We start from the raw sequence: 13,112 nt of genomic DNA on the forward strand, positions 1-13,112 counted from the left end.
CGTGAACATCTCTAGCTGCTTTAAATCCTTTTTCCTTGGTAGAAGAATTGAAAAAGACCAAAATATTCCTTTGTTAAAAAATCTGGAGGGAGAAAAACATAGAAGATTACATTGTCTCAGAGCAAGCTAAGTTTTACTTCCATTTCATTCCAAATCTAAAATCTGAAATCTGAAACTAAACAACACTAAAATATTGCAATTGATAACAAAATTAGGCAGAAGGGTTCACGTCCAAAATTCACGTCCAGCCTCTTAACATATCCTCAGTAGAGTAGAGTCTCACCCTTAAACAGAGGGTCTCTGACAAGCAGAGAAAAGCTGCCAACTAATAAAAGCCATCACCAGAGAGGTGAAGAGCTCAAATCCCACCACCTTTGGGAAGTGCCAACCCATTCCTCGCCTTAAGTAGCTGGAATTGCAAACACAATTATTTTATTGCAAGTTTTGAATCTAATCTACAACTTTTATTATTTTACTGCCCTATTGATGCTCAGATAGTTAAAAGCAGGTAGGTAGATAAGTTGATGTGGCAAATTTTCTTGTAAATTTGAGGTTGCATACCTTGTGATGGATGGCATGGTAGCTACGATCAATGCACAGACATATATCATGGGAATTAGAGTCTTGGGCTTGTTCTTCCTAAGCCACATCAAAGATCCCAATGCAGCAAGAGATATACTCAACACCTGAATTTAAGTGCGGAGGAGCAGAAATTAGAGAAGCAACAGCCCAGTTGAGGGATACTTCAACCAGAATGCAAGATATAAGAACCCAAGAATTTCTTGTAAATGAAATAGGATCATATCAACGGTTGAATGCCTCCTTAAACTAACCAAATTAAGAATATTTAGAAGTAAAGAAGAAGAAAGATGGAAACCAGATTTGCATTAGCTTCAAGGCCCTGCAAAATGTAATCCCAAGTAAACTCCAGTCCTCTGGCCCCGACCCAAAGTGGTGCCAATCTATGCAAAACAGAATCAGCAAATGCCCAACCTGCACACAAGTAGAATAGAGTAACAAGGCCATGCGATGATTAAAGATTGGGAAAAATATTGAATGATGGAAATAAACAAGCATAAACCGGTCATGCAGTCTACATTTACATTCAGACTAAAAGAGCCTTAATTAATTGACTCTATAAATTCTTCAAAAAAAAAAAACAATTGACTCTATGAACTCACCCAGTCCAACTGCCTGAAACTTATGGTTCTGAGATATGTTCCGGTAAGTCAACTGGGTCAAAGCAAAGTAAAGTCCAGCAACATCAATAAAACCGATGAGCGCTTTCAACAGTTCCTGAGGTAAAAGAATTATACCTTGTTAACAATCACTAAAGTTATAAGCACATGCAGAGACTTTCTAATGAAATTTCCTACAAATAGGGTGGATTAAGTTGAAACTTGAAAGTATTAGTACGTTTGATATGGGAATCTAATTAAAAAACGATACCATTTAGTTTGGCTATATGACCGTTGGATGGAAGATAGGAAAAGAGGAAGAAACAAGGCTAGTTCACCAAACAGAGCCATGCCACTACTTTCCAAATAATCCCTTTTCAGTTCGACACTAAGAACAGTTCTGTAATACTATTTTGATTTGAGTTGTCAAATTCTGAATACCAGAAACGGGATGCATTACTCTTTTCATTCCAATGACATGACATTAACTCATGTTCTATACAAACAGAAATTCCATATACATGATAGTAAATAACAATTTAACAATAGACTAACTCAATCCTTCTACTCGTAGAATTTAAACGAGCAAAAGGAGCCAAAATACATATCTTTGAGCTATGAAGTTTTATATCAATTTTATGTATAATGATGTTGTAGTAGCCATTTATATATATATATATATACATATAAATATATATATAATATAATATATATAATATTATATTATATATATTATATATATAATATAGATAGATATATGTGCGCACACACGCATGTAGATGATCATAAATAGTTTAAGAGCATCATTGTAATTATAAGATAATAGGCATTGCAACTTTTTTGCTTTTTCAGGAATAGGCAATATAATTGATGGAATCAAAATGTATACTGCAATATAATACTGATGATCTTTCACCAAGTAAAAGTGAAAAGAATGTCAATACCTGATACAGGTCAAAGGAGTCATTCTCTGACACGTTAAGAAAGGTTGCAAGGCATACAAGCTGATGAGCATGCAGAGAAAGAAATCAGTTAGATTCACGAAGAAGTATCATTAGTAATAACAATAATATACCAAAACAATAAGGAAAAGAAAATCAAGGTCTCAAATCCACTTTGGACTTGGGAGTGTTCAGAAATCACCAACCTTTACTAAGGCAGTTCCAAGATAAACAAGTGCAGCTTTGACTGATGTTCCGAGTGTATCATACTCAGATCTGCATGGCTAGAGTTCTTAGTGAAAATGAAATTGTGTCTTTTAGATAAATCTAAAATTGACGGAACCAGATACATTAGCATAAGCCTTCATCAATTCCATGAACAAGGCAATATACAATTGTATCTTATATACTTCATCCAAAAGTCTTTAAAGATTCCTACTGGTCAATATCTTATGTTATTATTATCATTATTATTATTACTATATTATTATTATTATTATGCACTGATAAAACTGGTCGGCTCCATTGCATTATGAATGGATAAGTGCAAAATAACACAATTAAAAACAAAAATATAAAACTCCTAATGTACAACTCTTGTAGGTACGTCACAAAGATGACTGCTCTTTGATATTGATCCTCGCTCACCTAATTAAGAAATATTTTTCAGCTAAAAAGTGAAGGTGGAGACAAGTATGACAATCCTCATGCATTACCATAGGGCCTGGAGGTCAGGTTGGGCTTACAATCTCTCTTTATGAAAATATACTTTATCCATAAAATTGCTCTTTGCTGATTTACCAGTAATCACGACAAGAACATATCCCATCACTAAAACAATGGAACCTATTATTATCACGGACTACAATCTCTCTTTCCTCCAGTTTCGAGATCATTTTAATAGCTGTATGGCAGTCCAAACAAATCCTCAAATTCTTTACCACTCTAATTGGTGTTCCCACTTCACTTATAAGGAGAGCAAAACAAATGGCCAACTTCTCACTGTGAGTTCCCAGCATCTCTTCCTTCTCTTCCTCCTCAACATCTCGAAGTGCACAACTTTTATCAGTTACAAAGCCAAACGTCTTCATCTTCCTTTCAAGTTCAGCCAATAATCTATAAATATCTTTTGATCGTTCATGTGATCTATCGCCTACAATGAACTTATGCACTTGACCCTTGTATTCCACCCAACTCATCCCAACCGATTTCTTCACACCTCCCTCCCTCATCTTCTCTCTAATCTTTTTAACATCTTCCCATCTTCCAGCTGAGGCATATATATTAGAAAGTAGAACATAATTTCCGGGGTTTTGAGGTTCAAGCTCAAAGAGTTTGCTAGCAGCAAGTTCTCCTAACTCAACTCTTTTGTGAATTCGACTGGCATTTAACAAAGAGCCAAAAACACCAGCATGAGGTTCCATCGGCATTAATTGCATCAATAGTTTGGCTTCATCTAATTCACCCGCTCTTCCTAACAAATCAACCATACAAGCATAATGATCCACAGTAGGTGCTTTAATTGACTTAAAGACGTTTTTACCTTCTTTTAGCAGCCCCGCATGGCTACATGCAGTCAAAACACCAATATATGTAACATGGTCTGGTTCAATGCCTTCTTCCTCCATTGTTAGTACTAACTTGATAGCTTCCTTCCCATGGCCATTGGCTGCAAATCCTGAAATCAGCGTATTGAAGGAAACAACATCTCTTGTCTCCATAGTTTGGAATATCCTATGGGCATCCGCCACACTTCCACATTTAGAGTACATGAATATCAAAGAATTGAATCCTGATAACCCCAGCTTAATGTTTTTCTCTCGAACGATATCTAGAACCCAGTAACTCAATTTTAGAGCCCCAATATGTCCACAGGCAGACAAAACACTAGCTATGGTAACCTCATCTGGCTGTATGTCGTTACAAGAAATCATTTCTTTAAAGAGCTCAATTGACTTGGCTGACTCTCCATTTTGTGCATAACCAACTATCATTGAATTCCACGAAACGACATCTCTTTTTGGCATATTATCAAACAACTCTTGAGCTAATGAAAGTTTTCCTACCCTCATATATGCTGAGATCATGACATTCCAAGTAACAACATTCCTCTGACCTCCCAATTCATCAAAGATATTTCTGGCAATTTCAAGGTTACCAAATTTTGCATGCATGTCAAGTAAAGCCGTCTTGACAAAACTATTCAAAATGTTATGCTGTTGGTTGATCTTTCTTAGAATTGAATCAGCAAGGGTAGGATTGCTGATGGAAGAGCATGATGAAATTGTAGCAACCCATGTTGTATCATCAGGAGTGATCCCTTCTTTCAGCATTCGATGGAACAATTTCAAAGCCTCTTCTGCACATCCATTTTGAGCATAAGCTGATAGTATTGCATTCCATGAGACTACACTTCTTTCTGGCATCTCATCAAAATACCTTCTAGCAGTCTCCAAGTCCCCCATCTTGGCATACCCAGTAACCATGGCAGTCCATGTAATAATATTCCTATCAGGCATCTCATTAAAAAGCATGACCGCATCAGTTTCATTTCCTGATTTCCAACAGCCAGAAATCATTGAATTCCAGTCTGCTAAAGTTCTTTCAGCCATTTGCGCAAACAGCTTCCTGGCAAGATCGACTTGGCCATATTTTGCATACATATCCAAGATAGCATTACGGATGAATTGGTCGTCGACATGACCCAACTTCAGAACATAAGCATGGAACAAATTGCCCGATTTCCCAGCTAACTTGATCAAGTATATGTAAACAAAGGGCTGAGGCCTGAGATCTAAAGACTGCATACATCTGAAGAGGGAAACTACCTCATTGTGCGCACCCATGCGGGAGTAATATTTGAGCATACAACTGTAAACAGAACCATTGGGGGATGGCGAGGAGGTAAAAATAGAAGCTACATAGGCAGGATGAGCGTGAAGACGGGTACAGTTAATGAGAAGCAGAGAAACCCAGTAGTTGTGAGAATGGAGGGAATTGAGAACAAGATGCCCATGAAGCTGTCTTAACTGACGTATATTGCTTATTTTGGAAGCTATGGCGCCCAATTCGGACATGGGAGAAATCAGAATGTTGCACTTTCAATACAAACCGTTTTACTACTCTAATTAATCACTGCAATTTCATGTCATCAAAAAAATAGAATTGGCCATCCGGCTCAAATCTTGAATCCATTTCCGTGGTTTACAAGATTTGAGACTTCTTTTTAAACTGATTCTCTAATCTGACTCTGATATACAGTTCCATACGAATGGGAACTAAAAAATTAAACAGCCCAAACAAACTATCAAGAAATCATTTACAACAAAGCAAAGAGAAGGGAATTTCAACAGAAAGAATCACTCCGGCAAAAAGGAGACTCTGATATATAGTTCAAAACGAATTCGGATTCAAACAAAGCAAAGAGAGCAGAATTTCAAGAGAAGGAATCAATGTGAACCTGAAAAGGCAGTATTGGGAAGAGGAGATCTAAAGAAGTAGAAGGAGATGCAAGAAAGATGAAACGATAGGAGAAGAGAAGACGGAGATCCTTACAAGGGCGTCGCAGAGTAGTAGACAGCATGAGGACCGAAAGTGAGAATCGCACAGTTGAAGAAATGGAACACCGTCATCGTTGCTCGCTTCCGCCGTTGCTTTGCTCTCCCAAGTTCAGCGCGATCCGGCGAAGGCCTGCCCTTGATATTCGCTCATCAGTCCGAAACTCTACGCCTAAATACTATATATATAACATCAAAGGGAAATTGTCATAAATGGTCAGAAAATATTTTCAAACTGTAATAAAATGTTAATATGAAAAATCTATGGAATTTAAAATACACTTTAAAAATATTTGTCAAATTTTTTAAAATAATTTATTTATATATATATATATAGATATTATTAATTAAGTAAGTAAAATAATGAAGATAGAAATTTCTCTTTAATTTTTCTCTCATTTTCAAAATATGACCATTATTTATAGGAATTTTGACAAGTAGGATGTGACACATTTGGATACATATCAATATGTACTAATACACATAGGATAGTGGGAGAAGGGCATTTGATCTTTAGACATTAAGCATGAGTATCTATATTACACGTATATTATAATATGTATAATAAATCTCAAAATTTAAAGTAGCTGATTGTGTTGAGACAAAAGTAATGAGCATGCACAAACATAGCACACATGCTGAAGAAGAAAAATAGCTATAAAAGGGTCTTATCCGTGATCCTAGCAATGAGGTAAGCCCAGTATTTGAATTGAACTCATACTTTGGTTCAATACTAATACAACTAGTAATTTTCTTAGTGCAGGTTTAGGCAGTAACCTGTCTTATGGGTAGCGAAGTATCCTGTGGGGGAGGAAATTATTCATGCATGGCTATCGAAAGTTGCACTCCTATTCTTATGCCCCCTCAGCCTTACAAGTGTTCTATTGTTGCATTAATTGCTGAACTAGGGCGTTGGAATGAGAAGTTGCGATTTAGTCAAGTTTTCTTCAAGAGGAGGCTGAGGTCATACTCAGATTTTCTGGGTATGACGAGATCATCTGAATCTTTGACAGAAAGTGAGTTTTCTCTGTTAAAAGTGCTTATTTTCTCAGTTTAAATTGTCTTGACAGTGTGCTTGCTGCTAGTTCTTCCAATGATAGTTCTTATAAGCAACTTTGGAAAGCTTTTTGGAAAGCTAAGGCCCCTCCTAAGACCAAGATTTGGGAGAATAATTAATAATATTATCCCTACTAGGTCTATTTTGGCCTCGAAAGGTGTCCAATTTGATTGTTTGTGTGTTTTGTGCAAAAAACATATTGAAACATCATCCCATTGTTAGACATATTTAAATAATAATATGTTAATTAAAGTATGGGCTATGGATGTGGATTAATAATTTATCTTATTAGATTGGGCCCTATTATGTGATCTAATTAATTAAGGCCCTAGATTTCTAATTGAGTATGAACTTAATGGTAGAAGCCTATTCCTAGATAATTAGGGTTTAATGGGAACACTAATTGAACTAGTATATAAAGAGACCAGGGCTATGGTTCCCAATATACCAAAACAATAAACATTCAGTCTTTCTTGAATCCCATCTAGAGAGAGACCCTACTAAGGGCATTTGGAGTTTTGGTTGAGGAAGACCATAGTCATCCATCATCATCTTGAAGCTATCATCAATTTTGCAATAGAATCCAATATATTATCCTTGACTATTTGACATGAATGATCCTAGGGTTTATCTATTCAATATAGATATAAAGAATTTATGCTAACAAGTGGTATCAGAGCATGGATTTCATGTTGAATTGTTGATTCATATTTGTTTGTCATGGATCTTGATTCAATTTTTGGGTAAAGAAGTTTAAAGAATAAAAAAAAACATGTTTATAATAGAAAAGACTATTCTTGGAGGAATTTTCATTGATGTTCTTAGTTTATTAATCAATCCGTTTGGTTTTTCTGGCGGTTCTTATATGATCTTGTTTGATCTTGCCGGTGGTTCTTGATCTTGATTATTGATAATTGAGTGAATTTAAATCTAGCTTTTAAATTAATAAGGTTTGTGAATTTGAATCTAAAGTTTTACTAGTGATTTAAGTCAAGATTTGAATAATCACATTGTGGATTCAAGATTAATTGATCATACTATAGTTTAAATTTAAATATGATCGATAATGTGGTAACTTTAAATTTAAATTTGATTGATATTTTAGTGAATTTAAATTTAAATTTGATGGATAATATTTAGCGATATTCACATGTTTTGTTGCTTTAATTGTATTATGTGTATGCAATTATTAAATGAATATTGGTAAACACTATTTGGTGTTCCTCTTTATTTTTGTACAATAATATTATTATATTATTGTCTCTTATATTTTAGATTGAGTTGGTCGAAATAGTATGTTACCAAAGTAACCTCTGTTATCTAGATTAATTTAATTTTAAAATATAAGATGTGCATATTCATGAATTTATGCGGATAATTATCGGCCTAAAGGAAGATAATTTTTTGGTCAAATTGTGGATATGCATGTCACTACAAGAAATCTGACTTCTCCCGACATCACATTTCGTCGGAAAAGTATGGAAAATTCGTCGGGAGAGCCTTTCCCGACGAGGCGTCGGGAGTTCCCCCATAACTCCCGACGCTGTTTGTGCGTCGGGAGTTCGCCCATAACTCCCGACACTGTTTGTGCGTCGGGAGTTCCCCCATAACTCCCGATGCCGTTTTAAAGTGCGTTGGGAGATCTCGAACTCCCGGCGGTTGTTCTATATGTCGGGAGATACTATATAAGTATGGAGTATTAAAATTTAATATATCGTTTGTAATTTTTTAAAATTTGATCTGAAAACGTGTAAAACATATTAAACCAAATAAAGATTCACATAATTAAAAAAAGGAAAATGAAGTCCATATTATAACAAGCAAATAAAAAATTACAATATCCAAATGAAGTCGATACTAGAATTTTATAACCATTCATATCACAAATACATAAAAGAAATAAAATCAAAACAATATCTAGAACATGTCTCGAACACAGCATCTTCAACAATTGTTCCAGCTCATCTCCGAACAGCATTCTACAATAAAACAAAGACATTGAAATGTTATCTCGATAAACATCCACAACACGTTCAAACTTCAATACGGGTGGTAATGAAACTCTACCCCCTCCCCCCGACAAATATGTAACCTCCCAAACATCAAAAACACACAAAACGCCTCAAGAATGACCAACACACATAAAACTCAAATTTGTCCCCTCCCCCCCAACCACAACATATTAAACTTTGTAAATATCCATAAATACACAAAATAGAACTCTACCCACCCCCACGACAAACATGGAACCTCTCGAACATAAAAACACACAAAACGAGTAAACAATGACCAACACACATACTCAAATTTATCCCCAAAATGGTTTATCTCAACCCCCCCCCCCCCCCCCCCCCCCTCTCCCCCCCCCCCCCCCCCCCCCCCCCCCCCCCCCCCCCCCCCCCCCCCCCCCTCCCCCCCCCCCCCACCCCCCCCCCCCCCCCCCCCCCCCCCCCCCCCCCACACGACACACACACCACAACATATTAAACTTCATAAACATTCATAAATACACAAGATAGTCCGAAGGAAAGTCATTAATCGTCCATAATAAGGTATCTTCTTTGCATATTGGACATGTTTGCTAAGCACAGAAAAGTTTAGCATATTTATTTGTTGTAATATCTCTTCTCCATTCATGACGACTGGTGGAGGTCTACGTTCAACTTTTCCATCATGTTGTCTACTTCGACGCATACTATGATTCTCTGGAAGATAACGTCAATGTCCCATAAATGATATTTTCCCTCTTATCCCGAAGGACGGGTTATCTTCTATGCATATTGGACATGCTTGATAACCTTTTGTACTCCACCCAGATAAGTCACTGTGCGCAAGGAAGTCATTAATCGTCCATAATAAGGTAGCATATAGTTGAAAAAACTCACCAACAATAAAATCATAAGTTCGCACACCAATTGTCCACGTCAATTTCCTTTCTAGGAGATTTTGGACCAGGTATGAACAAAGACATGAAGAAGTTTGTTTGCTTCATGCATTTCCAAGGGAGCAAATTATAAGGAATTATCACCACAGGCCACATACTATAAGAAGTGCTCATATTTTCAAACGGATTGAATCCATCTGAAGCTAATCCCAAACGAACATTTCGAGGATCTAAAGCGAAATGAGGGAATTCACGATCAAAATGTTTCCACCCCTCTGTATTAGCTGGATGTCGCAATACATCCTCCATTTCAACTCGCTTATCTTTATGCCATCTTATGTCAGAAGCGCCTTATTTTGATGCAAACAATCGATTTAATCTCGGTATCAAAGGAAAATGACGCAATACCTTATGTGGTGTTTTTAACCTTTGCCATCATTAACTTTGTACTGAGACTCACCACAAACAGGGCATTGTTGCAAATCTGCAAACTCTTTCCAATACAATACACAATCATATTTGCATGCATGAATAGACTCATAACCTAGGCCTAAATCACGCAATTTTTGTTTGGCTTCATAAAAGGAAGTAGGCATAGAGGTGCCAGCTGGAAACATTGCTTTCAATAATTCCAGCAACATGTCAAACGATTTGTTACTCCAGCTGTTCAGAACTTTGATATGCATCAACTTCACTAAAAAGTTCAAGGACGAAAATTGCGAAACCCCAGGGTATAATTCATTACTGTGCTTCGGTATTAAATCCTCGAATAAGTTCGTGGTATCTCTTTCTTGACCATTAAAGGACATTTCATTCTCAATCCTTCCTTTATTTGCATTTTTGATTTTTCAATTGGAACTTGTAAATCGTTTATAAGATTCAACATCTCATTTTCTTCGACAACATTACTCTCTATACTATCTACTTCAGCATCCTGTATTGAATGACTTGTATGACTTTTAGATAAGTTTACTGGCTCTCCATGATATACCCATTCACAATATGGGGGAGATATTCCATATGTTAATAGATGTCGTTCCACAATATCTATATTTTCCCAAATTGAATTCATACAATTCTTGTATGGACATCTTATTCGTCCGGAATCATTAACATGAAACCTTGCCATATCTAAGAACTGTGATACTTCTTCTCTATACTCCACTGATAACTTATTCCTTTGTTTAGTCCATTCTTTATTCATCCTTAAAAATAAATATTTTCTGACTAACTTGTAATCCAAAATAATAACCTGGATTAGAGGACAAAGTACAAAGTATTATTAAGCATTGAGTTCTATAATTTTCATTTTTTAAAGCAAAATAAACACATAAGTCCCTAGACCGTTTAAATTGTCTTAACAACTTTCAAATGTTTTATTTAGTACATCTCCAAGCTTTCAATTTTGTGTCTAATATAGGCCTTTCATTTATTCAACATCTTCTAAAATTTACAAGCCTATTGGACACAAAATCTAAAGTTCAATTTTCTATTAGACACAAAATTTAGTTTTATGTCTAGTAGATTCTTTAAACTTTTTTAAAATATTAAATGTGTTAAGGACCTATTAAGTACCAAATTGAAGGTTTAAAGATTTATTTTATATTTTTTAGATTTATAGATTTATTAGACACAAACAAATAAGCATAAAAAAGTTCATATACTAAAAATAGTACATAGCATCTATGTACTAATTTTCTTTCTCCTTACAAGGAAAGTTCGAAATGTTAAATCATGCATGCTTAGGCTCCAAATAACCAACAGCATATCATTTTGTAGACATAAACATAGTGTTATAATCAACTTGAAACTTAAAAGAATTTTATAATGTTTATCTCTAACGAATTATGACATGTTCGTTATAAAATTACTCTCAACAATTTTAGAGAATTGTAAAACAAATATATTATAAAAAATTAACGAGATATTAATGGGCATGATTTATACAAATAAAATTCAGAGAAGATTTTAATGGACATGATTTGTACAAAAATTTCAGAGAATTAACAAAAGCGAATATAATATTGAAACACATTTTAATGGGCATGATTTGTACAAAAAAAATAAATATGAAATAATGATTTAAATAAATATACAAGATAAAATAAAATGAGAAGATTACCAACGAGGAGACGACGGCGGCGGCGAGCAATTGATTGCAGCTTCTGACCGAAGAGAGGAGCGGCGGCAAAAAAATAGAGGAAAAATTGGGGGAAACTGGGAAAAAAATGGGAGAGGAAGGGAGAAGAGTTGGTGGAAAAACACTCTTTGTGAAATATTGTAAAGGAGCGGTGCGGAGAGGGCGAAAAAATGGGAAAGAAGCGGCACGGCGAGGGCGGCGACAACGTGTAAAAGGATGGGAAAATGGGGAGAGGGAAGGAGAATGGTGGAGAAGAATGAGAAAAATGGGAGAATGAGGGAAAATTTTGGAAGGGAGAGGCGGATGATGTAGAGACGATGCCGATTTAGGGGTAAGATGGGTTAGGGTTTTGGAAAAATGGGGGAGATGGGGAATAAGGGGTCTGGTTTAAACCAGAGCCCTTTCCCGATGCCACCGACGGACGTCGGGAGAGCCGTCGGGTTACGGCATCGAGAGTTCCCTAGGAACGCCCGACGGGCCTTTACGTCGTCGGAAGAGACGGTCTCTCCCAACGACCTAACTCCTGACGCTCTATTTAGGTATCAGGAGAACTCCTTTTTCTTGTAGTGTGTGGTAATGAGTATGTGGCAATTATAAGGATTATTCATGTGAAAAATAGTCGGTCCAAAAAAAGGCTATTTTTTGATAGAGGTAATTGTCAGTACTTTGATTACTACGTTGAGAGTACCATTTACAGTTGGTGTTTTTTGCCCAAAGGTTGGACATCAATGTTGTGTTATATATCTTGTTAAAGGGGCCCACCACATATGTGAAATTATTTTGTTATGTTTTAATTGTGAGCATATGTTTTGTTGTTTATTGAATTCATTGGTCTTACTCAAATATTTGAAAATATAAATTCAATCCCTAAGTTGAATGGATCTAACTTCAAGATTTGGAAAAAAAGCCTAGAGATACTTCTTGGGTGTATGGATTTGGACCTTGCACTAAGGACCGATAAACCTACTTCTACTGAGGAACAACCAAATACGGCTAATATAGAGAAGTGGGAACGGTCAAATCGCATGTGTCTGATGATCATTAGGCACTCCATTCCAGAATCTTTTCGGGGCTCTATCATGAAAAGTGAAAATGCCAATAAGTTCCTTGCTCAAATTGAGAAATATTTTGCTAAAAATGAGAAAGGAGAAACAAGTAGTCTTTTGACTTCTTTAACTTCTATGAGGTATAAGGGCAATGAAAACATAAGGGAGTACATTATGTAAATGTCCAATCTCGTAGGCAAATTAAAGACACCTGATATCGAGATAAATGAAAATTTACTCGTGCATCTGGTACTTATCTCTCTTCCTGCATAATTCACTCAGTTTAAGATAAGCTATAATACTCAGAAG

At 36.0% G+C, this 13,112-nt stretch overlaps 2 protein-coding genes across 2 annotated transcripts; both read right to left on the bottom strand.

Moving 5' to 3' along the window:
- Nucleotides 1-47: 47 nt before the first annotated feature.
- Nucleotides 48-5,846, bottom strand: LOC120086177 (transmembrane protein 147). The gene is made up of 7 exons (XM_039042688.1): nucleotides 5,675-5,846; nucleotides 2,326-2,395; nucleotides 2,123-2,182; nucleotides 1,182-1,296; nucleotides 878-993; nucleotides 562-686; nucleotides 48-409 (listed from the first exon to the last, which is right to left on the bottom strand). The coding sequence occupies exons 1-7, from the start codon at nucleotides 5,749-5,751 to the stop codon at nucleotides 286-288; spliced, it is 687 nt and encodes a 228-aa protein (XP_038898616.1). The 5' UTR covers nucleotides 5,752-5,846; the 3' UTR covers nucleotides 48-285.
- LOC120086176 (pentatricopeptide repeat-containing protein At1g14470) lies at nucleotides 2,574-5,668 on the bottom strand. The gene has a single exon (XM_039042687.1). The coding sequence runs from the start codon at nucleotides 5,194-5,196 to the stop codon at nucleotides 2,917-2,919; it is 2,280 nt and encodes a 759-aa protein (XP_038898615.1). The 5' UTR covers nucleotides 5,197-5,668; the 3' UTR covers nucleotides 2,574-2,916.
- Nucleotides 5,847-13,112: the final 7,266 nt, after the last annotated feature.

This window comes from Benincasa hispida, chromosome 9 (genome assembly GCF_009727055.1).
Source record: "Benincasa hispida cultivar B227 chromosome 9, ASM972705v1, whole genome shotgun sequence".
Classification (NCBI taxonomy): domain Eukaryota; kingdom Viridiplantae; phylum Streptophyta; class Magnoliopsida; order Cucurbitales; family Cucurbitaceae; genus Benincasa; species Benincasa hispida.